General features: G+C 42.6%; 4 protein-coding genes across 10 annotated transcripts; 2 read left to right on the forward strand and 2 right to left on the reverse strand.

The window, feature by feature from the left end:
- Positions 1-641: 641 nt before the first annotated feature.
- On the reverse strand, positions 642-7,283 carry LOC148409808 (RUN domain-containing protein 3A-like). Its single transcript, XM_088439462.1, has 11 exons — positions 6,967-7,283; positions 4,914-5,029; positions 4,449-4,576; positions 4,250-4,335; positions 3,920-4,009; positions 3,766-3,846; positions 3,447-3,618; positions 3,182-3,339; positions 2,581-2,700; positions 2,316-2,416; positions 642-2,238 (listed from the first exon to the last, which is right to left on the reverse strand). Exons 1-11 carry the CDS (start codon positions 7,059-7,061, stop codon positions 2,096-2,098), a joined length of 1,290 nt encoding a protein of 429 aa, XP_088295588.1. The 5' UTR covers positions 7,062-7,283; the 3' UTR covers positions 642-2,095.
- A 1,860-nt stretch (positions 7,284-9,143) lies between these two features.
- Positions 9,144-20,343, reverse strand: pth3r (parathyroid hormone 3 receptor). Of its 2 annotated transcripts, none has more exons than XM_088439735.1 (15): positions 19,738-20,343; positions 17,043-17,158; positions 16,707-16,908; positions 13,030-13,135; positions 12,286-12,396; positions 12,101-12,225; positions 11,925-12,016; positions 11,702-11,858; positions 11,334-11,487; positions 11,202-11,262; positions 11,063-11,129; positions 10,712-10,806; positions 10,474-10,615; positions 10,352-10,393; positions 9,144-9,688 (listed from the first exon to the last, which is right to left on the reverse strand). In XM_088439735.1, exons 3-15 carry the CDS (start codon positions 16,806-16,808, stop codon positions 9,275-9,277), a joined length of 1,668 nt encoding a protein of 555 aa, XP_088295861.1. In that variant the 5' UTR covers positions 16,809-16,908; positions 17,043-17,158; positions 19,738-20,343; the 3' UTR covers positions 9,144-9,274. The 2 variants fall into 2 exon arrangements, with proteins under 2 accessions (XP_088295861.1, XP_088295859.1); XM_088439733.1 differs by having other exon boundaries at positions 11,925-12,019; positions 19,738-20,341.
- On the forward strand, positions 17,732-21,091 carry taco1 (translational activator of mitochondrially encoded cytochrome c oxidase I). 2 transcript variants are annotated; one of them, XM_088439737.1, is made up of 6 exons: positions 17,732-17,900; positions 18,003-18,253; positions 18,319-18,425; positions 18,586-18,719; positions 19,771-19,936; positions 20,011-21,091. In XM_088439737.1, exons 2-6 carry the CDS (start codon positions 18,040-18,042, stop codon positions 20,218-20,220), a joined length of 831 nt encoding a protein of 276 aa, XP_088295863.1. In that variant the 5' UTR covers positions 17,732-17,900; positions 18,003-18,039; the 3' UTR covers positions 20,221-21,091. The 2 variants fall into 2 exon arrangements, with proteins under 2 accessions (XP_088295863.1, XP_088295862.1); XM_088439736.1 differs by having other exon boundaries at positions 17,734-18,253; positions 20,011-21,090.
- Positions 21,092-21,573: 482 nt separating this feature from the next.
- kcnh6b (potassium voltage-gated channel, subfamily H (eag-related), member 6b) lies at positions 21,574-26,328 on the forward strand. 5 transcript variants are annotated; one of them, XM_088438278.1, is made up of 13 exons: positions 21,574-21,719; positions 21,786-21,929; positions 22,356-22,462; positions 22,679-23,104; positions 23,267-23,660; positions 23,758-23,957; positions 24,046-24,298; positions 24,372-24,565; positions 24,648-24,753; positions 24,822-25,091; positions 25,250-25,430; positions 25,540-25,738; positions 25,837-26,328. In XM_088438278.1, exons 2-13 carry the CDS (start codon positions 21,839-21,841, stop codon positions 26,062-26,064), a joined length of 2,649 nt encoding a protein of 882 aa, XP_088294404.1. In that variant the 5' UTR covers positions 21,574-21,719; positions 21,786-21,838; the 3' UTR covers positions 26,065-26,328. The 5 variants fall into 5 exon arrangements, with proteins under 5 accessions (XP_088294404.1, XP_088294403.1, XP_088294405.1 ...); XM_088438277.1 differs by having other exon boundaries at positions 22,356-22,430; XM_088438279.1 differs by lacking the exon at positions 22,356-22,462.
- Positions 26,329-26,510: the final 182 nt, after the last annotated feature.

Raw genomic sequence — 26,510 nt, forward strand, 5'->3', positions numbered from 1 at the left:
ATGAACAAGCATCTCATTTTGGCAGAAATTCTGTCACAAAACTGCATTATTTCCTTCACTTCTAGAGGAATTAGATCGATTATGCTTGCATCCATTTCCACAGTTTGTTAATGATCTCTGATTTCAAAATTCATCATGGAATTCTGAGGCAATGCTCAAATACACACAATAAAAACATAGTTTTAAAGTATGCAAAATGACGTTCTGAGGACATTCAATTTGAAGGCCTGCTAGCGAGCTAGCTGCATGTGTGAAGAGCATCTGGGTGGACTGGTTTGGGGTGGTGTGTGCTTGTGTGGGCCTGCGTGTGTGCGGCAGCGTGCACCGCGGCAGATAAATGTCCCGAGTCTGTGCAAAAAGGGAGTGCCAATGGTGGGGACAGCGAAAGGAGGCGCAGATAACATGCCATGCCCTCCTTGAAGCAACTCCAACTAACCTCCCCTTAAAATGAACTCTAAATCGGCACCTATGCAACTGGGACGAGGCTCGATAACACAATTGTCTATCTCGCCCACCAAAACCCATACGCTTTATCTCACAACGGGGAATATACTTCACTGCGTGTCCAGAAGCTTATTGTCGTGTGGCCGCAACCGCAAAAAGATTTGCCGGCTAAAGACAAAGCCAAAAAAACTTCGGAGTTAGCGTCAATGCAAACTCGTTGCATATTTACATTTAATTGTTCAAAAACAAAGGCAGGTTTATTGCATTTAAATAACACACGTAGCACTCACTGAAAATAACACGGGAGTCTACATGATGCTAAGTGGCTACATCATGAAACAACAAATCATTTATGAAGAAAATTTCACAGGTTAAACAATGAGGGCAACATATTTGCAGCTGGGACAGTCGCTTGTTTGGAAACATTCATTCTGCATAGTTATGATGCACTTTGGATTTGTCCGCATTGTAATGCAGCCGCAAATCACGTTAGCTTGCCGCTAATGTTATTTTCCACATTTTTTGACATCGTTGCAGTTTAACTAACTTTGCAAGGCATGTAAAATCTTCTGAATTCGACACACCAAAAAGGATTTGTAAAACGCGGCCACACTATTAAGCTAACTGAAGGAAAGATGACTTTTCAAGATGTAGGTGTCGCTAGCTAGCTAATTCAACATCACAGTGGCGCAGGATGATTGTAACTGCTAAGAAAGGCGCGCAAATTCTATTGTGGCTGCCTAGCTAATTCCACTTCGCAATTGCGCTTGATGCTAATCCTAACAATGATGCCCACATTCTGTAGATGTGGCTAGCTAGCTAAATTTATGTCGCAGTTGTGCCTAGATGTAATCATTCTGCACACAAATGATGCACTATGTACTTGTCATTTGCATGGTAACGTCACTGCAAACCCCACTAGCTTGTAGCTAATATGTTATAGCTTAAATTTTCTGGATACCGTTAAAGTTTAAAGTCTTCTGAATTTGAGCGGCCATGCCAGCAAGCTAGCTCCAGGAAAGGTGGCTTTTCAGAGTGTAATTGTGGCTAGTTAGCTAGCTAATACCATGTTACAGTTGCGGTTGATAATTGCTGACGCTAACAACGGCGTTTAAATCCTGTACTAGCTAGCTAGCTGGCTAATTCAATGTCACAACTGCGGTAATGCTAACTGAGACGCTCACAGTCTGGCTAATTTCATGTCGCAGCTGTGCCAACAAAAACGCCCAAATACTTCAATTAGGAAGGGACAGCTAAAAACAGAAAAAGTGTCTAAGTGTCTGTAAGTTTTTAGCAATTATCTTCTAATACTTATAATGAATCTAGAAAAATCTCTTGTGTTTCTCTTGCTGTCCGCAGCTCATCAGCCATTATTAGGCAACAGTCAGGAAAATGTGATGAAAATGACCGATAAACGTACAGACAAAAATAGACGCATGTGACAAAAGGAGAGTGAAAAAAGGCGTCGGGCAGTACAGCAGCTAATTTGTTTTCCTTGGAAAGTCCTGCTACTCTTTCACAAACACGACAAAGATGACAAAGTCAAAAGAGGGACGGAACATGTTGACGGTTGACAAGGTGTTATTTTGACCTTTTTGGTTCACACTGAATTGTCTTTTGGTGTCTTGAGAAGCGGACGGCGTTGTTGCCTCTAGCTGGGGGAGAGGGCAGGACTGTTCTCGGTGCTGATGTTGACCAGGCACTCACTGGACTTGAGGCTTGAGAGAGACTTGCAGCTTGGAATGGAGCCCAAGGAACCGCAAAGTCCCATTAGGGAGGGGGTGTAGTCTTTTTCTGGATGCAAGAGCAACATTTGAGCTTTTATTGTTGTTTTTTTTCAATTTGGATGAAAGAAGGAGGGGCGGGTTCACCTGTGCACCAGGCAGCTCCGTTCTGCTTCCCCTCCGGCCTTAGGGGGTCTGAGTCTAGGCTAATCTCCACGGACAGCAGCTCCGTGCTGGGGAAACTCCTCCTGAAGATCAATGACAACGTTGCAGATTACTGTATAGCCTAGCATAATTGTTCCTCCCAAATATTGATTGATGATAGGTGCAAGGTAACAACTCCACCGTGGTGAGCCAAGATGCAAATTCATGTTTTTTTTTTTGTTTTTGTTTTTTTAATGACGAATCAAACCTGCGAAAGAGCTTGACGTGGTCCTGGCTGTCGTACGGCTCGAGGAGAGGCCATTGGTTGACAAGAGGGATGGGCAGGTCCTTGGCCAAGTGGCTGCTGTCGCATGGAATCAAACTTGTTCTGCCAAACGGAAACGAAAGAATGATTTGAATCACAATACCTGTTTTGTTTTGAGAGAAGGATGGGTGAGTAATGATACAAAGTATCGGTATCAAGCACTAACACAACTAATATATATACATTTAAAAGATGGTCATAACAGCTTTTTAGAATCCTTTAATATTTTTTTTTCCTGTAAAATACAACTGTTGTAATAAACTAACAAATCCGTAACAAATTAATCCTTTTCTTAACTAATAAAGTCTCACAAAAACAATTCTCAAAACTTCTCACTTTGGTTTAGTTAAGTGCTGAGCAGAGAGGGGAGCAGTGAGCAGTTACACACAACCTACACAAAGGAGGTGGAGATTTAGCCGCTTTGCTAACTCCAGCATAGATGCCTTTTTTTCTTCTGGTGACCTAAGTGCATTCCCCATTAAAAAAAAAAAAAAAAATGGTGCCAGTAATTTTAAAATGACAACAAGTTTGAGGTTGCACTCACAGTTGCTCCTGAAGCTCCAGAACGACAGTCTCCAGCTCTTTCTTCTCCTGTTGACTCTGGCCTTGCAGCTCATCCAGGCGGGCCTTTAGTCTCTTGTTCTCCATCTCGGCGTTCTTCAACTGGGACTCCCGCAGCCGCACCAGTTCCTCCAGGTATCCCTAACGACACATCAAATCTTAACTCCTTCACTCCCAAAAACATATCTCTATATGTGAATATATATGAAATGTTCAGCGAGTTTGCAAAAAAAAAAAAGATGGCTGACCTTCTGAGCGTGGACGATCTTGAACCTCTGCTCCATCTTGCGACACTTTGTGCTCCAGCTCTCCTCGTCCGTGACCAGAGGCACGTAAGGATGCTCGGGGACGCTGTCGTCGCTCGTGCTGCTGTCCACGCTCCGCCGGTCGTCGTCGTCGTCCTCGCTCACGTAGTCGTAGCTGGGAGGGGTACAAACGCGATTAGAAATATGGTTAAGTATTATTGTAATACATGACTAATTCTCCAGTTCTTCTGCAGAGCAAAATTTAAGCTGAAAAACACGCCTACTTATGATAATTCCAAATATCCCTTCACAAATACAGTACCTTTGCGTGAATTTCAAATATGGCGTGTAGTCAACAACTGCGGGCGATTTACCATCCAAGGCTTCACCTTTAAGACAAAAACTGTGAAAGGAGACAACACACGGATAAGATAAGGTGACTAACAACAGGTCTGACAATCTGGAACGAAGGTCACCTAAAGTCGATGGCTCCGAGGCCGATTAGCATCCCCGTTAGCACAGAGGCTTCTTCTCGTAGCATGATGGCTCCCTCTGCATAGAAACGTCTACAAACAGGACGCAGATGTTAGCCATTCATTTATGTAAGTCATTTCATTACATATTTTCAAACGTATTTTACAGTTTTAGAAATCTATATATGGATAGTCTTTTGATTTTCAATGTGTATATTTTTAAGTATATATATATATATATATATATATATATATATATATATATATATATATATTTTTTTTTTTTTTTTTTTTCATTTTTCTTTTTCTATATATGTTAATATAGCTCCTCACCTTGTTGTTCTAGTGTCCCTAAGGGCAGTAGCTATATATTCTGACAGCCTCTTCTCCATCAAGGCCACTCTTATCCAGGCTCGTCCCTGAAGGAATCCACCAAAGACTTTAAACAGTCACGTTGAATCAAGAACGTCTCAACATCTGAAGGAAAGCCTTTTTTTTTTGGAAAAAGAGACGACGTTATCCGAAAACTTACTTTTGCTCGTGAGGGGCTGATGTTCTCCATGGTCTCAATGCTGCTAATGCAGCTATTTGGCAGTTTAGCGCAAGCTAGTCGAATGAAGTCCCAGAAACTCCTCTGACCATCAAACCAGCTTCCAGAGCCTGAAATATGATTTTTTTTTTAGTATTGAATCACATATGTGGCTAATTAACTCATTAAATGCAGAGAACAACTTTTAAGTCCATTTGAATCAAAACATTCAATGCCAAGGACGTGTTATCCCATTTTTGGGTTGTTTTTATTTGGGGGGGGTCAAAGTGGATGAATTTCTTAAAATTATTAGTGTTGAATACTATAAGCGCTCTAAGGTTGATGGGTGGCAATATATGGCGTTAAATGAGTTCATAAACGAAACAATTCCGACTGTAAATAATAGCGCTTCTTACAGGATGTCATCTAGTTTTGCAGGTTAATTAGACGGAAATCAATGTGGCTCACCTTTAAAACGGTGGCTGAGAATATGCTCCAAGATGGCGGCAAAGTTAATGAACTCCTCCGACGAGTCATCAATGGGCTCGGCTGTGTATTTCTCTAAGAGGGTCTTTACTGAAAACCTGCGAGGAGGCGTGAGAGCAATTTCAACAAACATGAAATCACACATACCAGTTCCACAAACATGAAGCGTTTTTATCTCGTATTGTCTGATTCCATTGAATCACGTCACAGCACTGACATCAACTCCTCGAGGGCTGAGTTGCCCCGCCCAAGCTGAGCTGATGTCACTCTTAAAGGAAAATGTATCTGCACACTCTTGTTTTACCGGGCAGATCAATTAGATGATTCACATGTGCCGTAACTCTCATATATCGATGATGCGCCGCGCCGTTTAATGCAGTACGTACGTGACGGGTTACTGGCACGGTTTAAGCTCCACAAAAGCACTCATTTGCATTTTTGCATCGGTCACACCACGAGGCCAGTCATCAAACTCGCCATTGTTCCCAAGACATCAATGCGTCATTCAGTGGACAATAGATACGGCAGGAAATCGTTTGGTAGCTTTTCGTATCAAAATAATCGTATTAAAATCAACAGAATCCCAGTTCCATGATGTAAATAAGTACAAATCAGATTATTTGATTAGTTCACCTTATTTGAAAAACCTTCTCAAGGTTCTGTTGCTCACTGTTGCCTCTGCAGTTGTGGGGTGGTATTGCATGTCAGATCAGTTGTTTACAAACTGCAATTTTTCTCACAAATTATGCAAGATAAACTGATACTAATACCGTACAAGTGGTGCATTTGTGATCATACTAAAAAACTTAAAATACTTGTAAATATGAGTTTTGTATAGTGCCCCCTAGTGCTCAGGCTGGACAATTTTAAAACTGTTTCCTGGCTACATCATGATTTGCTTAGTACAGCTTTATGATCATAACTTTTTCTATTGCAGGTTGACCTTCACTATTTTTCCTACAATTTTTCTTCATTTTTCATTAGAGCAATGAAAAAAAATTTGCAATTTATTGAATAAAAACAACGCAGCCTCTACCACATTGATTTTTATTTATGACCGTAACCTTTTCTATTGCTTGTTTACGTCGATTTTTCTAGCAATTTTTCTTCTTTTTAAGTTAAACCAGTCAATAAAATTAACATTGATTATCCTTTATGATCATTACAATTTCTAGTGCAGATTTACCTCTCATTTTCTTGCATTTTTTTCTTCATTTTAAGTCAGAGAAAAATGCAAATAGCACTTTTATTTATAAAAAAAATCAACCTCTACTACATGCAATTTAATTTCTGACTATATATGTTGCAAGTACAGTATACCTCGCGATGTTGCTTGATACATTTCCTACTTCAGAGTTGGACCAGACAAAACAATCATCGATTTTATGTGTTTAGTTATTTAAACAAAAGAAACAAATTTTAAAAAAAAATCAAAATTAAGTGTTCACACCCATTCTAAAACAAAAAAAGCATTACGCATCATCAGTCCTTTTCGCAGTCAAATAAGGTAACAAAATATTAATGTTGATCTCTATTAACTCATTCGCTGCCATTGACGGCTGTAGACGTCCATTTGTACATTACATTTAACTCATTCATGGCCATTGAGAGCGATACAATCTCCAAAATGGAGACTTTAAAGTCAGACAAAAGATCAAGCATATTTGATGAAGGCTTCTACCCCACGTTAGTACTCCACGCATGGGAAGATGAAATGGACTAAAAGGTGTGCATAAGCGCACCCAGGCCAGTTCCCCAGGGTGCCAGTCGGTCCTTGCCCCTGGAAGGTTGTCGTCATGGCAACCACGCCATCAGCGGGCTGAGGCTGAATGGAAGATGACACTGCTAAACTCACACCCGAGTCCTTGTCATTCACTTTGATCGTTTGTGTGCACGATGACGTCATCGCGCTGTCACAGTTCGAGGGACTTGTAATAGGATGATGTCATCCGAGGTCAAGACAAAACTGAGTTCCAACAATATAAAGAGTGACGTAAACAAACGCCAAATCGGAGGTGAGGAAAGTACGACTGACCTGCAGATGGTGATGAGGTTCTTCCTCTCCACCGCCACATTTCGAGTGGATGCTTTCTTCGACACCTCGCCCATGGCCAAGCAGCACGGCTCCATCCGGACGCCGGCCCCGCCGCTATCAAAGGACCCCTCCCTTCCCGACGCCGGTCTGCCTCATTCAGTCCCGAACCGGAAGCGCCACACGGCGAGGGGAGGACGGAGGAAACGCTCGGTGGAGCCGTAAGACGCGAGCGGAGCACGAGAGTCGTCGTGTTTTGATTTTTTATCTCGCCAACTGACTTGAGGCGGTCATCTGTGCTCGCCCTCTTTCGCGCTGGCTCCGCCTCTTTCTGTGACGTCATTATGACGCGACGGCATTAGCTCGACCAATCCCCGAAAACGTAAAAAAATAAACAAAACTTTGATGTTTTAATAGGGAAATATTGAATGAATCGTATCTGTTTATGTTTTCTAATTTAAGTTTTTGTATTTTTAAAAATACAGTATTTAAGACCATGGCATGTATAAAACTTTACAATGCGCCTTGAGATATGACACTAATTCCACATCACTCTTAACTCAAAACACGTGCATCTCAAATTCCATTAACCCCTTTCCAGCCTTTGTTTGGAAACCCCCAAAACATTTTTTTTTTTTGTAAAATAGCAAAAAAATATCCTATAATACCACTATTTTCTAGTGGCTCCGCTATTTTTTTCTGACCTCATAGCGACGCGACGGGATTGGCTTGATACCACAAAACAAAAAAACTATATTTTTAGCCCCATCATTATAAATCAATTCAACCATTATAACATTATCATTTTATAAGCATTAAATAGTTTATGCCTCACGTGTAATTCAGAGCGGCTCGTTTTGATGAGTGTTCCTTGGCCACCAGGGGGCAGTGTAGTATACTAATGCAAACCCAAGTTTCACAATCACGAAATAACTCTGGTGATATTGATCATTTTCAGAGGATATTATACAGTATATGCTTTTGAGCATTGGCACATTGTTGCCTGAATGTGTTCCTGCAGCCTTTGTGTTCAAATATCATTTGCTTAAAGCATTCCAACATGATTAAAATGCTATATTGATGTGCATATACTGTATGGACTTATTATTATGAATATTGTCTAAGTTTAGAACACACACATGCACGCGAATGCTGGTGTAGGTTGAGGTACTATTTGCCGTGTGACTCAGGTTCTAAGCCACCCGTGTGAAATTCAGGACGGTGTTGCGAGATGATAAAGTGGAAAGGTGAGGGTTGTTGTGAGGGAGCCAAAGGCATCTGCGTGGGCCCCCGGGGGCCTGCCAGCGCTGATGAATAAACAGAAGAACAACAAGGCGGTACTGCGGCGCAGCGCCCGACCCGTCTAGACGTGTCTGACCGCAGCCATCGTCACATTTACATGAGTTACTCTGCCTTCGTGTTGACTTTCGCATTATGTAGCTACGATGAATTTGGAACACAAAAATCTATAGGTACGTGTGCAAGGGCTCCCCCTAGAGGTAGGAAAATCAATACATACTGTACGTACATGCAATGCGAAAAAACTACTGTAAATGTTGTATTTCCTTTGAATAAATATTGGATTAGTGATATCAAGCTATTTATACAAAATACATATACTCATATACATGTATAGATGCGCATATACATGCATATAGAGTATACACATACTGTATATACATATATTAGGGATGTGCGACTTTCAAGATTCAATACATATGTCACTACATGGCTTGGAATATGACAATACATTTTAAAGTAGAACATTTTGATCCTGTTCAGCTCAGTGAATTTAAAAAATTTTAAGTCAAATACAACACACCGAGTAGGTACACTTCAGTGACATTTTTAAACCAAGCATGTTTACTTTATTTTTTTTGTATTTAAGCGGTTAACTGTCAGACTATTTCATTGCAGCGGCTGAAATAAATATTTATTAGCAACTGCAGTTTACTGTTAATAATTATAATTATGGTGGTTCTTGCAGTGTTTGCTACTTTGTTAGGTGTTTATGTAGTAAAAAAAGATTGAGACCCAACAGCCTGCCTAACTCATTCAGTGCCAAAGACATACTTTTATGTCTTTTTTTTTATGTGATAGAGTAAAGGAGGGTCAGCCAAACGTGGATCATACTTTAAAGCATTTTAAAATGATAAATAAATCAAAATATGAGCCAGAATTTTGCACAAAGAAAGCAAACTTCCTATCTGAAGACATTAGCCGTATCCCGATGGTGCAGCTGTATCTAGTTCGCTCGCCCAGTGCAGCATGACGAGAACATAAAAAATTCACCAAACAATTTGGACACAATTTACAAGACAGTCTCCAGCTCTTTGACTGACAAGTAAGTGTCTGGATCTGCTTCCGCGGGACTTTCCGCCAGAAAACTTTTGGGCCGGTCCAGTTTTGTGCTACCTTTGGCATGCCTCGCAAAAACCCCGGCGAGCCTCCTCGCCGTCGAAGCCGAGCTCTCGGATTCGGCGGCGGTGTATTTGGGCAGACTGGCGGCCGGGCGGGGCGATCTGAGCCCCGCCCCCCCGCCGTAGCCGACCACGCCTCCGGTCCGGTGATTGGCGGCGGACGTGCAGACGCTGTGGGTGGTGTGGGACATCATGCCGCCATAGTAACAGCTGCCGCCGCCGTTGCTGCTGGTTATCCTGGCTTTTTGTTTGAGGTCCAATGCCAGGCTTCTCCTTAGCCACGCCTTCTTCACCTCGGCTTGCACCTGGAAGTCGAACGTACGTGTGAGAAGTTTCGAGCGAGTGACAAAAATCAAGCAAGTCATTTCACTACATTTCGTTGGGCTAGTCACAAGTCGTGCAATCGTGCTCGGTCACAGCAAAGATGATGGATGCAAAAAGTCTACACACCCCTGTTGAAATTTGTTTGTTTTTTGTGTGTGATATAAGAACTCAGACCTGGATATATTATTTCAAAATATTTTCCCCCACTGATGCCACCCTAAATTACAATAAAAAAAAATAGTACTACAAATATAGGATGTTTCAGTACAGTTAGTGTTTTTGTTTTCTTTAATCTGGTTAGTTTTAATCAGTTTTTAGAAATTTAAAACTTGTCATGTTCAAATCTAGTTGACTATCATTAATGAGAAAGTCAAAACGAGTCATAGCTTTTTGTCCAGCAACTCCAGAGTCCAAAAATATTACTTATGAGTGGAGTCATTTGAGTCAAGTCAAAGCATGTGACTCGAGACAAATCATGTGACACGAATCATGTCGTGACTCGAGCCACATGGCTTGACTCGAGTCGAGAGTCAAGCCATTACTCGAGTCAAATCATCCGACTCGAGTCAAGTCATGACTCGAGTCAAATTGTTCATGTGACCCGAACCCCCCACCTCGATATCGCCATAAAATGACAGCATTACCTCGCCGTTGCAGAAGCAGTAGATGAAAGCCACAAAAAATCCCTAAAGCGACAGAGGTGACAATCAATACCCAAATGGCTCTTATTGTTACAATGAGACGGAACCTTTTGATCGCATCGCACCTGCGATGAGTTGAAGAACATCTCGTAGTGCATCTGCACCTGCCACAGCAGCCCGGAGACTTCGGTGTAAGGAAGAGCCATGAAGACCATATAGTGGACTCCAAACAAGGGCATGAGCACCAATGTAGACTTGAGAAGTTTGCTACAAGGAAAACATATTGTTGCAGTGAGTCCAACCATATCGTTGCAGGGATTAGAGTCCAAAAGTGAAGCCCCCTAAAGGCAGAGATTCTCTCACCGGTATTGTTGCCGAGGATCTAGTTTTCCAGTTTTGGTCTCCCATAATTTGGAGGCCAATACGCGTATAATATTGACAAAGAGCAAAAAATTGACCTGCGTGAAACGAAAACAAACACTTGAGCATCAAAAATGGTTCGTTAGTGTGCAAAAAGGTCTGGTATCAGCCCGATATCGGTACTTGGTATTGATACGTCAAATCCTTAATGGCTTACTTTTGCATCGAACAATTTTGAATATTGAGGATTGTTAACGTAAAATTCCAGCCCAATAAATACTGATCTTTGACGTCTATAGCCGTCAGTGGCAATGAACGAGTCAATTAAGTGGTCACTGAGTGTATTTTCCTTACAACAATGGCTGCCAGAATGGGAACTTGATAAATCCACTTCAGATTCCCAGCGCTGATGTCCCAACACCTACAAAATGTGTGAAAAAAAAAAATCTTTTTCAATAGTATTTCAATTCGCGCCGTTCTGCTGGTGACTCACTGCGTGTCTGCCAGCGACGCCCGCACGCTGACCCAAATGGACACAAACAAAGCCGGAACACCTAAAATTAGAACGACAGCGGTAAATTGGCGTTCTGCGAGGGTCCCCCGTCCCATGCGCGAGTACACTTACCCCACCCGATGACGGTGAGGGCCCACAGGTAGTTCTTGTCGGAAAGGAAGGCCATGAAGATGAGGCTATGAAGATAAAGGCCCTCCACCAAGATCCAGTAATGATTGGTCGCCAGGAAATAGAGAAAAAACGTCACGGCTACTTTGCAGCCAGCCTACACACACACACAGCCACATATAATCACAATCAAGAACCACAGCTTTGAAAAGTATCTATGCCTGGTAAGGACAATCTTCAGTGGTACCCGATACTGAATTTACAATCGCCAAAATCCCCCCCAAAAACTCAAAACGCCGCAAAAAAACCTCCGTATAGCTATCATGTGATAATGCCCAAATATGGTAACATGTCCAATATGTGATCTTTACCATGTGCGGTTTCTCTCCCACGAGCTCAGGGTCTGCTTCTGGACCCTCACCAGAGACTGAATACAGCACGGCATCCTTCACAAAGATGCTGACTGCACGGCAGATGAAGGAGGTGAAGAGGTGCACGTGGATGTAGTTGCGAGTGCAGTGGAGGCGCCTGAAAACACACACAAATTATATACAGCATATATATATACATACATTCTTGTAGACATGATCTCACTTGAAGTAGCAGAGGATGGAGACAGCCACCAGGAGAGAGGCCAGAGAGACAGAGTAGCCGACAGTATACATGAGGTGCAGTCTTTCAAACACCTTCTGCGTGATAAGAACAAAGACAAACAGGCAAAATGATTAGAACGACTAGGATGCGCTAGAATAATGAAAGATAGCAAATACCTCTTCTTGGGTTCTATAATTTGCTGACAAGAAGGCGGTGCACTCGCTGTAGTTGGCCCACGTTCTGTTGATGACCGCCACCTGCTCCCAATTTCCAGAAGCGTCGCAGTGGCGGTAAGCTCGACCTGGATGCATGAACAGAATGTTCAAAGCGCCTAGGTGAAAACGGCAAGGCGTCGCGCCACCTCCGTGGTTGAAGTCGTAGATGTACTCCGGACACCCGACGGACACCAGCTGACCGCCGCTGCTCCTCGGCCAGCAGATGATGCCGTCCCACTCGGGGATGCAGTCGCCTTCTGCACACATGCATAGTTTGTCCGTCACTGATATATCCCGACGTAGCAACTTTCCTGGTCCTGATCATAAAACGACCACCAGGGGGCGGCCAATACCGATATCGGCTCATGTCGCGAGTACCGAAACCCTCAAATAAGGCTTTGATACAAACATGTTTACAATGCTTGAGATTTCATATAGTAGTAATAAAAATGATAAAGATGTAACGCATTTTAAATATCGAAAAAAAATGAAACGCACATGACTGCTATACTGCACGTATAACATTTTGTTTGAGCTGTTAGCTCTTGTTATTCCATGTTTTTGTTTTGTTTTTGGAGCTGTAGCGTGTCGATGATTTCTACGCTGAAAGGCTTGAAGTAATCTTGGGACTCATCTGCATTTGCATCACAGTGCGAATGAGAAACGGCTGGCCTTTGTCTGCAGGATATGACCTGCACTCACTTGTATCATATCGCAGCTCCCATTTGTCACAGCTGCAATAATAGCGCCAGCACATTATGCGTTTGATCCTCTTGAACCCCCGAATATATTTAGAAATAATAACAAAAACAAGTGACGCATTTGAGTCATTTGCATTTGAAAATGAAAAAGTTAATTAGCGTAATTGTGAGTAATAGACGCAAACAGACCTTGCATGTGGACCATTTGGGACTTGATGCTGTTTTCACACTTAGCGTGAGCGCCAATCAGCACGAAGATTTGCTCGTCTCTCGTGATGACATCATCGGAGTCCACCTGTGCAGTAGGCAAAACGGACATGGTTTGTTTGATTTTTGCGCATGCGAGATTTTCTGGTATGTGCGATATGTGCGATATGTGCTATACGTGCGACTGGGGGGCGACGCCCACCCAAAAATGTGAGATGGTTTCGCATTGACATCATGACATGTAAAACATTGCTGTTTGTAAGGGGAATTTGGGGAATTTTGGGGGGTGTCTAGAGGTGTGTGTGTGTGTGTGTGGGTGGGTGGGGGGGGTGTTCTTGCGCAGTGTCATTCAAGCTCCGACTAATATTTTTACATTATTTTTTTTTAAATAACATTCTTCAACAATTCTTGTAAATTGATAATATAAAATAAATAACAGTAACACCAAGATAGATAGCTAGATTGATAGCTCTAGCTAGCTAGCACTTAAGATAGCTTGTGCTTTATATTCTGACAATGTCATATTACAAGAATTGTTGAAGAATGTTATTAAAAAAATAAATATCGTAAAATATTTACCTGTAGCTAAAGCGCTAGCTAGCGATCAAGATAGATGGATAGATACTAGCTAGCTAGCTAGCTAGCGCTTTATCCAGACAGCTCGTGCTTTATGTTCTGACAACAATGTCATATTACAAAAATTGTTGAAGAATGTCATTAAAAAATTAATAACATAAAATATTTACCTGTAGATAAAGCGCTAGCTAGCTATCAAGATAGATAGATAGATAGATAGATAGATAGATAGATAGATAGATAGATAGATAGATAGATAGATAGATAGATAGATAGATAGATAGATAGAGCTAGCTTGCAATGCATGATTTGTCAATTTGTGCTTGAATATCCATTTATAATTTGCCAGCAATTGATGCTAGTTTTGTTAGCCGTTTATGGCATTGCATATTAGCATCGCGCTAGCAAAGTTAATGTGATTTGGTCAAACACACAATGAGAAATTTTCTTTGCGTTATGATTAGTTTGACAGCAAACTGCTTTCACACATTACCACTTTCCACCGCCAAAGACAAACAGCGGGGAAAATCGTGGTTCATTCGGCATTTTTGACCAAGTAGGGTAATCTGTCAACTCTTCCGAGTCATTCTGATGAGCTCCCTCAAGGTGTTGTGAAATAGTTGAGAGAAGACGCGGTATGTAATGATGCTCCGACAACCTCTTTGCTTCCTGCCGCCCGGTCCGAACGGGCCCGGATGGCGGGAGAGTCCGAGCGGCATCCCACACAAGTGCTGCCTTTGTGCACATCTCACCACAGAGCCAAAAACCAAAATTCCTACTTTTTTCTTTTAATGTTTGAGGTTTTGTTACTCCACGGGATTTGATGTTAGCACGGCCACCAAAAAGGGGTCACCATTAAATCTCTATTTTTTCTCCAAACAGCTCAAGAGAGGATTTCAACAAAGGCTCCAGCATGGTTAGACGTCACTGCAGCGAAGAAAGGAAAATGCCAAGAAGCCCAACAGACACATTTCATTAAACGGCCCATTAAAATAAACGGGCAGTAGGTGAATTTGGCCTTGAGTCGGAATGTTGGCCGGGAATCTTTTGTTTTTCGAAAAGGAACGCTCGGCCCAAGTCAATACAGACATCTTGAGAAATGGAAGTCTCATGTGGTGATTCCTGGAAGAGGCGTATTTTGCGCGGTACGTACGGCAGAAACTCCAAAGCCATTTGGACAGTTGGTATCATGTCACTGCAACCCACCTCATAAGATAACAAAGAGATCTTTGGCAAATTAGCTTTGTGTTAGAAGTGGATGCTTTGAGTCCCAGTGCCTCACTATAATATGGCGTTCCACAAGGATCAATTTTGGGGCCCCTGCTGTTTTCATTGTATTTGTTTTTTTTGTGTTCCACTTTCTGATTGAACACTTGCATTTCCTAGAACAGTGCTTTTGTTTAAAGTATATTCACGTGTGTAACAGTGTCTACCATCAAACCTGTTTTTTTAAAAGTAGCATTGCGGGCCATGTCGAAATGCAATTTTAGCAAAAAATGTGGATGACGGGCCACATATGGCCCCCGGGCCGTACTTTGGACATCCACACAACTAATTGGGGAGTTACTATCGTAATCATAAATTGAAAGATTTTGGGATTTTCCACTCGGGGGCTAATAGTGTATATTATCGTGTATAAATACAATCGATGGAAACCTGTAAATGACTGGGTAACTAATGAGCAGTTTAATAGAATGCTTGCCCGAGGTGGACGTTTGCCGTCGAGCCCGCCGAGATGAACTTCAGGGGGGTGAAAGGTCGCTGGGCTGTCAGCGCTAATGGAAATTTGTTTGTGAGGGAACGCAGACTGCAGCTGATCATCTACTGCTGCAGATGACTGATTAAATGCCATCTTTGTCGTGTTGCTGTCATGAATTTAATTATCATGCAACAAAACCCTTTCAGCCATGGATATTAAAATGCAAAATGGTCGAATAACACATTTGGATAGACGATAATTGAGGGGTTGAAAGTAAAGGTATATTTATTTTTGACAATGTTTTGAGTCAAAGTCAGCCTACGTTGGGTGATAATAAGGACAGGCTAGTGAAAAATCCCCGAACACCCAGGGCTTGAAAAAAAATATTGTTTTTTGGGAGGGAGGGAAGTTGGAAGCGATTCATGGGATTTCCGTTCATTTCAATGGGGAAAATATAAACTTGTATCTCAAGGCACCACTGTATGCTATGTTGTTAGAAATGTTAGCACCTGCATGAGGTCGCGAGAGCGCTCGAGTAAGGGGCCACTTTGTCTGGTTTTGGACTTTCGGACTGAAATTAGACATATGCACTTTGTGGATGTCATTGCCTTTATATATATATATATATATATATATATATATATATATATATATATATATATATATATATATATATTTGCCATGTTTGTTGAAAAGAAAAAAAAAAAACTAAAAAGTTCACAGTCCTCTGTGACATTTGCCATATTTGGGAGTGGTACTTCCTGGTTGATTCACAGCATCAATATACATATGTGATGTGTTTTCACTAAATCAGCCTACCTAGTCTTGAGATAAAAATGATCTTAAAACTCTAATTGAAGCGTATGAAATATAATAGATTACTAAAAATAATATTAAAACCTACAAATTAAAACGATCAGAAAACTCGAGAAATATGTGCAGAGTAAGAATATATCAACATCTCAATTTTCCTTTTTAGAGACGTAAATCTGATTTTGTAAAACATATCACATATTAGTATTATTATTAGTGGTCCATTATTACTGCCCTTGTTGCTCTGTTTTTTTTTTTTTGCCTACTTTATTATTTGCTCGATTATGGAATGTAGTCTGAATTTCATTGAGTGATATTACCATACATATGACAATAAACCTCTTACATCTTGAATATTTTTTTCAACAGATTGTTCTAAAATATTTATAGCTGTTTCATTTGTTAATTTTCAAAAATGTTCATATATTTATGTCTCTTACATTTTCCACAAAGTGGTGTCCGTTAGTTTATTTTGAAAGCCAACCAAAAATGAGTTTAACAATATAAAGCTGTAACCTTAATATTACATTTTTCTTTTCATTTTATTATTTTAGACAATTAGCGCACTTACCAGTCCTGTCACAGTTACTACACTCTGAAGAAGAACCAAAAGTCCAAATCCAGACAACATCCCGTCCTTCATTATGGCAACTTCAGCTGGGCGGTGTATCATTTTCCACGCAAAACCTCATGTCCACTCATTCCCCGGAAGTCTCGTCCCAAAACTCTCCTGCGGGTCCCACCTGGGCTCCTATCCTCTCAACTGCGTTTTTCTGTCATCAGTCAAAAAAAAGATTACAGTTGGGGGTCTTTTTTGTGCACCATGATCGCTGAGATTGTGATGTCGCCGTGCATGGCTCAGTGGACACAATGAGGGAGAGCGAGAAGGCAAAAGTGCAAATGCTACCTTGTGACGAGGAGAGAGAGAGGGAAGCACTGGAGCGGACATCTCCTCCTCCTGCAGTTGTTATCTCTCACAAGCGGCCTCATCTTGACTCTCTTATGTCCTTTTTTCTGCTCATGCTATATTTGACAATAATAAGACAAAAGGACATAGTTGGTGGTCATGGAAAGTCACACAGACACTTCAGAATCAGGACACTTTTAAATGAATTAAACTGCTAGTAAATGTGATGAGGCCCTTCCATTGTTTTACTATTAAATCATCAAAATGATCATCAAACTTTTCAACACATGAGACAAATTTGCAATAGCCCAAAAAATGGCTGCTTCAAACCAAAATCAGTGACGCCCTTTTTAAGGTTGGTCCCTGAGGTTAAATTTTATTGGTGAGACACACAATATTTTTGTTTAGGTATTAATTCCTTTTTGTTTTCTATTCAAAGCCCATCATATAAAATAGTTAGTAAAGGTGCAATTTAAATTCATAATATAGCTTGCAATATATTGTCTCATTTTTATCGAGTAAATTAGATTTTTCTTACGGTGTTAATTATGAGCAAATTATGTCCGTTTTTTGTCTAAATTACGGAGATCATTGAACGCACCATTCCGATGACTGGAGTGGCCGCTGATTGGTGGAGAAGCAAGAAGTAACGGCATTCACGTACTGTGGTTGATGAATATCACGAATTTCTTCTTCTTTTTGTTAGCGTTCGGCAAACGTTACTATTGTGAGTATTTTTTTTAAACAACATTGAATAGTATTTATTGAAAAGTGATGATAGTTGCGACCGTGACGTCATCGCAACCCGGAAGTGACGGGAACATAACAAGGACGTTGTCACGCGGTTGTCAAAAACTTGTAAGTTACAGAACATCGGCAGTCTTTTGCCATTGGTTTCGAATGAAATGTTCATCAGAAGGAAGCTTACGGCGAAAATTTAACGCCTTATGTCTGTCGTAGTTGACAGCTGTCTAGCGTTGGTGTGTATGTGAAGGGCATGGCGGGGCGTGTGGTGCTTGGGGCGATCCGGACCGTGCGACCAATAGAACGGCCATGGAGGAGTCCTGCTTTCCGAACCGTGCACCTGAACCCCGCTTTGTGCGCGGGCCACAACAAATGGTCCAAAGTCAAACACATTAAAGGTCCAAAAGATGAAGCGAGAGGCAAAATGATTGCAAAGTTTGTCATGATGATCAAGATTGCCGTGAGAGGTGAGCACCACAACGGATTTTTCTTTTCAATATCTATTTATGCGAGTAATCCTTGTCCTTTGCAGAGGGCGGACCCAATCCGGAACTGAACTTGAATTTAGCCCAGCTTCTGGAGCAATGCAGAAACAAGAACATACCTAAAGCATCCATTGACAACGCAATCAAGAATATGGTGCGTTCAGAGTCATGGGACATAATTCAATTCCATTTCCTACGCACGTTTCCTACACACTTATCCCCATTTGAGTTGTGGGCATTGACATTTATTGGTCAATTAGCCGTGGGCCTGTAATCACACAACAAGGACATTTTCTTTGTGCTCCATTTTCTAGGAAAAGGCCAAGCCGGCATCGCAACTGATGTTTGAAGCTCGGGGGCCGGGCGGATGCCTTCTGCTCATTGAAGTCCTGACCGATAACAGCACGCGCAGCCAGCAGGATGTCCGACGTGTCCTAAGCAAAAACGGGTCAGGCCGCCTTCTCGTTTTCTTGTTTCACTCTGATTTTCCAGCCGGGCCGAGTTTATCTTTATGCCACACTAAGACTGGATTTACACAGCAGGTCCAACTGGCAATTCTGATTTAATCCCTACATCTGACACCCCCCCCCCCCCCCTGCAAGTGACATCCCACCCAGTAGGTGGCCGTCATGCATACATGAAAAAAAAATGCATGGAAATAACTCCATTAACTCCAGATAGTGACAGCATGAAAGAAGATAATAGTACATGAATAATGCAAATATTACACTTGATATGCTTTTTTTTAAATTTAAACAGGAATAATTACTCCACTGCAAGGTTATACTAATTAAAATGGATCTTTAACGTGTGTCGTCATCAATGTCGGTGAACTAGTTAAAGGGGAAGTCAACCCCAATTTTGTATTTAGGAGCATCTGTTCTATGCCGTCCACTTGTCTAAATATGCCATTTTGATTAATATTGTGCTTATGGAATAAATATTCAGCAGCAAAATTACCCATTTTAAAAAAAATCCATTTTGGTGACCATTTCACTTCTATTGACTATTGACATCCCACTTTCAGGTGATCACCAATCACGACTCACCTGTTTTCTTAGTTAGGTCATGTGACATCATATATATCTATATATCCATCTATTTATATATATATTTTTTTTAATTAACATATAAAAGTTCACTAAGTGGTGTGTAATAAAGTAAAGTATCCTACTATTAATTCTGTAATGACGGTCTGACCTTCTACTGTGGGCAAACAGCAATATCGAAATCCATCTTAAATAAACTGGAAATGTGTGATATTAATCAACAATGACAAAATGAAGGACACCGCTTAACATAGGCCGATATAAATAATGTACTGAAAATCTGTGAGTACCGTAGTTGACGTCCTCAAAAAAAGGGTTTCACTTACTAACAAATGCCACAAGATGGCAGCAGAGAACTAGTTTTGCCCAAACTGAATTAGCATAACCCGAAAAACAGTAATATGGTTTCAATCTAACCTGAAGCAGGTGTGTATTTTTGTCCGTCCACAGGGGGATGTTATCGGAAGGCGCCCGTTATAACTTCAGCCAGAAAGGCGTGGTAATGACGCTGGGGCAGAAGGTCACACCTGAGCGAGCGCTGGAGCTGGCCATAGAGGCCGGAGCCGAGGACGTCCAAGAGACGGAGGACGAGGACGATGACACACCTCTCCTGCGGGTACGACACAAACAAATGGACCACAATTGTTTGTTTTTTTAAACAAAATTAGTGTTTCTACCTTTTTTTTTCAGTTTATTTGTGACAAGGTGGACCTGCGAAAGGTGCGGGCGTCTTTGGAGGATCTAGGGATGAAGGTGACATCTGCCAGCTCTGAATTTGTCCCTCGAACGTTCTTGGCTTTGGATCAGGAGCAGCTCCAGGCGGCTTCCGCGCTCATCAAAGCCCTGAGTGACTGTCCGGACGTGGTTCACATATGGGACAATGTCGAGGCTCAGGCCTGAGGGCTTTTCCGGAAACTGTGGACATTTTTTTTAATATTGATCATGTATAATACACATGCACAAAAAAGGAGGCGACACTTTGATTTGTAAATAAAGCCCATTGAGCCACTGAAAGCTAGCGCGGGCCAACTCCGTTTTTAGCGTGGGCTAACTCCATTTAACTAGATCATACATGGTGTAAATTATGGTTTAGTTTACTCTCATTTTTCAAAAAAATACTAAAAGATTCCTCTAATTCATTTTAAAAAATGTGTTTTGGAATTTTATTGCTAAGATGAGCACAACTGTGATCACTTTAGCATTCATGCTAGCAAAACAACTCAATAATCCCATTTCATGTTAGAAACATTTCAAAATGGAGCAATAAAAATAAGCAAAGGTCAAAACTGAAGGGCCAATGTCATCACGGATCATTTCCCCCTCGCAGCATTATTATAGTGTCAACACAGCAGTCGATAAGATAACACATTAGCGCCATGCATGCAACATATTGAACACTTTCTGTACCTTATGGGTCATTCCATATTTGGTGGATATTGTCTGCTCAATAAAATTTCCTACACAAAAGACAAAGCTGGTAGTGTAGATTATAGTCCTAAAACAAAATTTAAGTGTGACTGTTTGGGAACAAAGCGAGAATTTTGTTTACATTTCATGTTTTAGCAGTGATAGAATGTGTCACTCAAACCATGTCGCATGTTCAAAGTTTTTTTTTTTGTTTTATTATCTAGCAATTTAGTTTTTCACCAGTTAGCAGGTAATAACTAGCTAAAAACCCATTTAGCATCAACTTGCAACCCTGTTGCAGATTGGCCTTTGACTAGTTAGCATAGCAATAAACACGACTAGCTAAAAACCCTGTTAGCATTGACTTGCAAGCCTTTTACTGCAGAGTGATAAGAAGTTACTATTAAAATGAAATAAATAAATTAATAATGTACTCACAAGTGTTTTTGAAGCGTGATTTGCAAGCTAAGTTTACCCCAAAAAGGCAAAACTATGGGAAATAACCAATAAAATTTGAGATAAATTGTACCAGTAATGATGAAATGCTATGTGATTTTTACTCAATTTTGATCTAGATTAATGGCACATTTTTAAAAAGTTCTGCAATGACCCTCATGGTTGCGTCAGAGATGTAGCACCAACTAAGTTGAGGATCCATACATGAAGGCAATATCATCTGTCAATCAACAGGGGAAGTCCATTGTAAAAGCCCTCCAGCTTTATTTCTGTGTTTACCAATGACAACCATTGATTTTCCCCTCACTTCCATCGGGGTTACAACGTGGCATCGATCAGTTTTCCAGCGTTGACGAAGACATGCGAGCTACGGGCCACTCGTCACAGGCCGTGCCAGAGAGGAGGTCCGGCACTGACGTTTGGATCCGTTCTCATAAGAACCATGAAAGGGAAGCGGGAATATTCCTGAAGACACAGGTGGACATTTGGCTCTTGGGCTGAAAAGGAAGGATCAAGACTCCACAAATTCAAATCAGGTATGGTCGGTCCTTGAGCTTTCCCCGTGTAAAAGGTTGATGGGAAGAGAACTCGTCCTTCCGCAGATGTCCGACTTGGACCCGATCAAGATCGGGGGACCAGCCGGCAGGGGTCCGGAATGCCGATCCCCTCCGGCCACCAGGATGGAGCTCCTCAGCCCTTCCAAGGTGAAGGATCGTTCTCAGAACGTCACAGAGAAGGTCACCCAGGTATGATTGAGGTGTCAATAGATTTTGCAGGTTCAGGTTATGTATTTTAAAGTATTTCCGTACGCTCACGATTGTTGTTAATTGGACTGCGAGTGGAAAAATCGGTAGTGTGTTCGGTGGCTGTATGTTTTCCTTCCGGGTGACAAACAAGAGCCACGTTTCATTGAGCCGCAGTTCTATTGAGTTGCAGCCCAGAGGCTCGCCATTCTGCATCACTGCCTCTTTGGGACACTGGCTGCTATCAGAGCTCTTAGGCGTCAAAAAGCTAGAACCGTCCGATTAGAGGATAAGCTTCAAACAGGACGAAAAAGTCTTTTTCGCCGGAGTCCAACTCGAGTCCAAGCTCCTGGATGTTCTTCTTTGTCTGCTCGTCTTGTACATGATGGCTATAATCTGAAGGACTTTGTTTTTTTCCTCACTGAGAAGAATTTCAGGATGTACCACCATGGTGGGCGAATCAAAGAATGCTGTGCTGGCCAGGACAGAAGTCAGTCTCGAAAGGTTCCTATCTAACGAGTCCAATTATTGAAAAGGTCCAATTGAAATTCTAATCTTCAACAACAAGATCCGGTTATCGTCATTACGCTTGTGAATATTTGGCTTGTGTTAACATTGTTTGGTCAACTTCTTTTCAAAGTTTTACATCTTTAATCCAAACAGTTTGTTTGACATTAATGATCCTCAGCTACAGTAGTCCATTCTTTGTCTTTTGTTTGGACACCCCTGAATATTTTTTTTCCCCGCTTCAGGTTCTTTCCCTGGAGTCTGACGTACTTCCCGAACATAAACTCCAAGTCCCAGAAACAACCTGGTGGATCTTGCTCCACTACAGTCCCTTCAAGGCCTTCTGGGATTGGATCATTCTCCTCCTGGTGCTCTACACGGCGGTGTTCACTCCGTACTCTGCGACGTTCCTCCTAGACGAGCACGGCGACGTGCGTCAGAGGATCTGCGGCTACACGTGCAACCCGCTCAACGTGGCGGACCTGATGGTGGACGTGCTGTTCATCGTGGACATCGTCATCAACCTGCGCACCACGTATGTGGACCACAACGACGAGGTGGTGACGCAGCCCGGACGGATTGCCAAACATTATATCAAAGGGTGGTTCCCTATTGATCTGTTTGCGGCGATCCCTTTTGACCTTCTGATTTTTAGGTCTGGCTCCGATGAGGTAAGACCGTCGGCGATTGCCAACCAATTTCACATGTCAGGAACTGGTGATTACCGAACTATTTGTATTCCATTAATACAAAAGCCAGTTCTCCCATGTACAGTATGTCCCTTTGATAATATCCTCTCCTGTTTTACGATATTTGACTCCTTACTTCCGTAGATGGCAACCTTAACAAGTCTGCTGAAAACGGCCCGTTTGCTGCGCTTGGTCCGTGTGGCGAGAAAGCTGGACCGCTATTCCGAATACGGCGCCGCCGTTCTTTTCTTGCTCATGTGCACTTTTGTGCTCATCGCCCACTGGCTCGCCTGCATCTGGTACGCTATCGGCTTCGTGGAGAGGCCCTACACGGAGACTGGCTGGCTAGACAACCTGGCCGAGCAACTTGGCAAGACGTACAACGACAACGACTCCAGCTCCGGGCCGTCCGTCAAAGACAAATACGTGACGGCTCTGTACTTCACCTTGAGCAGTTTGACGAGCGTCGGGTTCGGGAACGTCTCGCCAAACACAAACTCAGAGAAGATCTTCTCCATCTGTGTCATGGTCATTGGCTGTGAGTGAATCGATTCTTTGACGCGGTGACTTTGAACCGCTGTGACAAATACAAAACCCCTGACTCAAAAAATCACATCGTGCTCGTTTCCTTTCAGCTCTCATGTATGCCAGCATATTCGGCAACGTGTCGGCCATTATCCAACGGCTGTACTCCGGCACGACTCGCTATCACACCCAGATGCTACGCGTCAAAGAGTTCATACGCTTCCACCAAATCCCTGTCAGCCTGCGTCAGCGTCTGGAGGAGTATTTTCAACACGCGTGGTCCTACACGAATGGCATCGACATGAATGCTGTAAGGTTAACGCCGCAACACAATGCTGCTTCAATTGTTTGCTTTTGGTGACGGAATCTCTGTGGCACGGTCGTCTTCTCCAACGCAGGTGTTGAAGGGCTTCCCAGAGTCCTTGCAAGCGGACATCTGTTTGCACTTGAACCGATCCCTGCTGCAGACGTGCAAGGCTTTTCGTGGAGGCAGCCAGGCCTGCCTGCGAGCCTTGACCATGAGGTTTAAGACGGTCCACGCACCTCCTGGTGACACCCTCATTCACTATGGGGACATCCTTGACTCGCTCTTCTTTATCTCGCGGGGTTCCATTCAGGTCATCAAGGATGATGTGGTGGTTGCCATACTTGGTAAAGTCTTTTCATCGGCAATTTAGTGAGATTTCGATAACGGTTTTGATGTCGGTTCTAAAATCTCTCATAGAGAAGGACGATATCTTTGGTGAGCCGATCCACCTTTACGATGAGCCTGGGAAGTCCAATTCCGATGTGCTCACCATCACTTACTGTGACCTGCATCGGATTTTGAGAGACGACCTGCTGGAGGTTCTGGATATGTACCCCAGCTTTGCAGACAACTTCTGGAGGAACCTGGATTTGACATTTGACCTCAGAGATGTAGGTTTGGAAGCAGTGCACTCGATCTGTGACGGTTTTGCACTTATCAAGCCCGCCACAACAGACTTGTACTTTTCATCAGGCAGATCAAATGGTGCCGATATCAACTGACGATTCAGGGGATGACAGCGATTACCGTCACAGGTCAAGACATAAAATCCACTCTCTGGACTGCAGAATCAGACCAGGTGAGTCATCTATATTTACTACCTTTAACTCAATCAGAAAATCTTCATATTTCATCGTTCTGAAACAGATGGAATGGATCATGAGGATTACTACCCTCTTCAGTCCTTCCGACATCGCTGCTCCCCACCCAAAGCCCACTGGGAAGACCACTGTAGCTGTGGTTCCCAGTGTTCCCAGTCCAGTGAGGACTTGTCAAAATCTCTTGCTCAGGGTCCCAAAGTAGAGTTTTACCCCTCTGAAGAAAGCAGACGGGACTACGCCCCCTCTGACGTGCAGCTGCTAACCCCGGGTGGCGCTTCGGTCGGAAGGGAAACGGTGTTAGACCAGGGTTGTCAAGGTAACATTGTATAATTTTTCCCAAGCAAAACTCAAGTTCTATAATGGGCAATTTATCGAAGTCAGGTCATGTGACCGGATCTCTGCCCGTAAGGTCCAAAGGGGCCAAAAGCACCACGAGTCAAATGGAAGCCATTGTTTTATTTCTAATGTCCATAGCTTCATCCTTGAATGTTCCGGAAATGTTGCACTACTGGACAGATCGACGATCTCAACAGTTCTCCGGTCGGGCCTGGCGATCGTCTTCGGTACGCAACTCGTACCATCCTCCGCCCTTCATTGAAGAGCGGCCTAGCGAGCTCGAGTCTCGACTGGAAGTTTTGCATTCACAGCTGAACAGGTGACTTTTATGATTATTTCTTTTCTCTGTGGATATTTTCCACCAGGTTGTAGTCTTTCCACCCCTGGCATAGGCGGTCATTAGCTTCATCCATCTTTTACTGCCCCAGATTGGAGACCCGAATGACGGCCGACATCAACGTCATTCTCCAGCTTCTACAGCGGCAGATTGCTCCTGTTCCTCCGGCTTACAGCACCGTGTCTTCCCGGACTGACTCGACGAGGCTGTATGGCAGCGGGACGCCCGTGCTTCATGCGCTTTACCCTCCTATGACACCCTTGGAGATAGACAGCCCGGCACCCACTCCGGTATAGTTTACGGTCACCATTCACCTTCCAAATGGACGAATTCTTAACATCTCTCACCAATTAGCTTTTTAATATTGTTTTCTTCTGTGTTGTTCCAGAATTCCACCCACTCAGATATGAAATTCACAGAGAAGTCCCAGGAGTTGGCATCAAGCGGAACCCCCAGCACGGAAAATCATCCAAGTTCCACTGCACAACGATTACATCCGGAAAACTCCGGGACCTGCGCTCTTCGTTACCCCTCGCTGCCGGACAACCTTGACGTGACCTCGGGACTGTCTGAGCTCCAGAAACACCTCTCAGATCCAGTACTTCCCGTCATCTAACGGGGAGTGCTGGGTCGGTACGGGCATTCTATGTGACTTTCTAATGGATACAGCAGCCATCGATATATGCTGGAAATCTAAAAAGTCAAATAACAGAAGTAGGGGACTTGAGTAATATGACTTCACCAGAGTCAGACTCGAGTCACCAAATTTATACTTCACAATTGCTTGGTGCAAAATTCTGAAAGATTCGTCGTAATATGTACTTGGAAAGAAGGGCAACATGGAAGGTTTGTACTTAAAATATTAAAAATACAATACCTATGACTCTCTACCTTCATCAGTTCCTACAACCCCCCCCAAAACGCAGATTAGCTCTACTGGTATGCTAGCAATCCGTCAAACATGAGCAAACATTTGTGAGACTGGTTTGAGACCTGGTTACAAGGATGAATCTGGTCTCAAGGTTTCTTTGCAAGGATTGCCTCTCGTTCAGCTCTGAGCCT

The sequence above is a fragment of the Hippichthys cyanospilos genome, chromosome 17 (genome assembly GCF_059441005.1).
Source record: "Hippichthys cyanospilos isolate Australia breed blue-spotted pipefish chromosome 17, RoL_Hcya_1.0, whole genome shotgun sequence".
NCBI classification, from domain to species: Eukaryota; Metazoa; Chordata; class Actinopteri; order Syngnathiformes; family Syngnathidae; genus Hippichthys; species Hippichthys cyanospilos.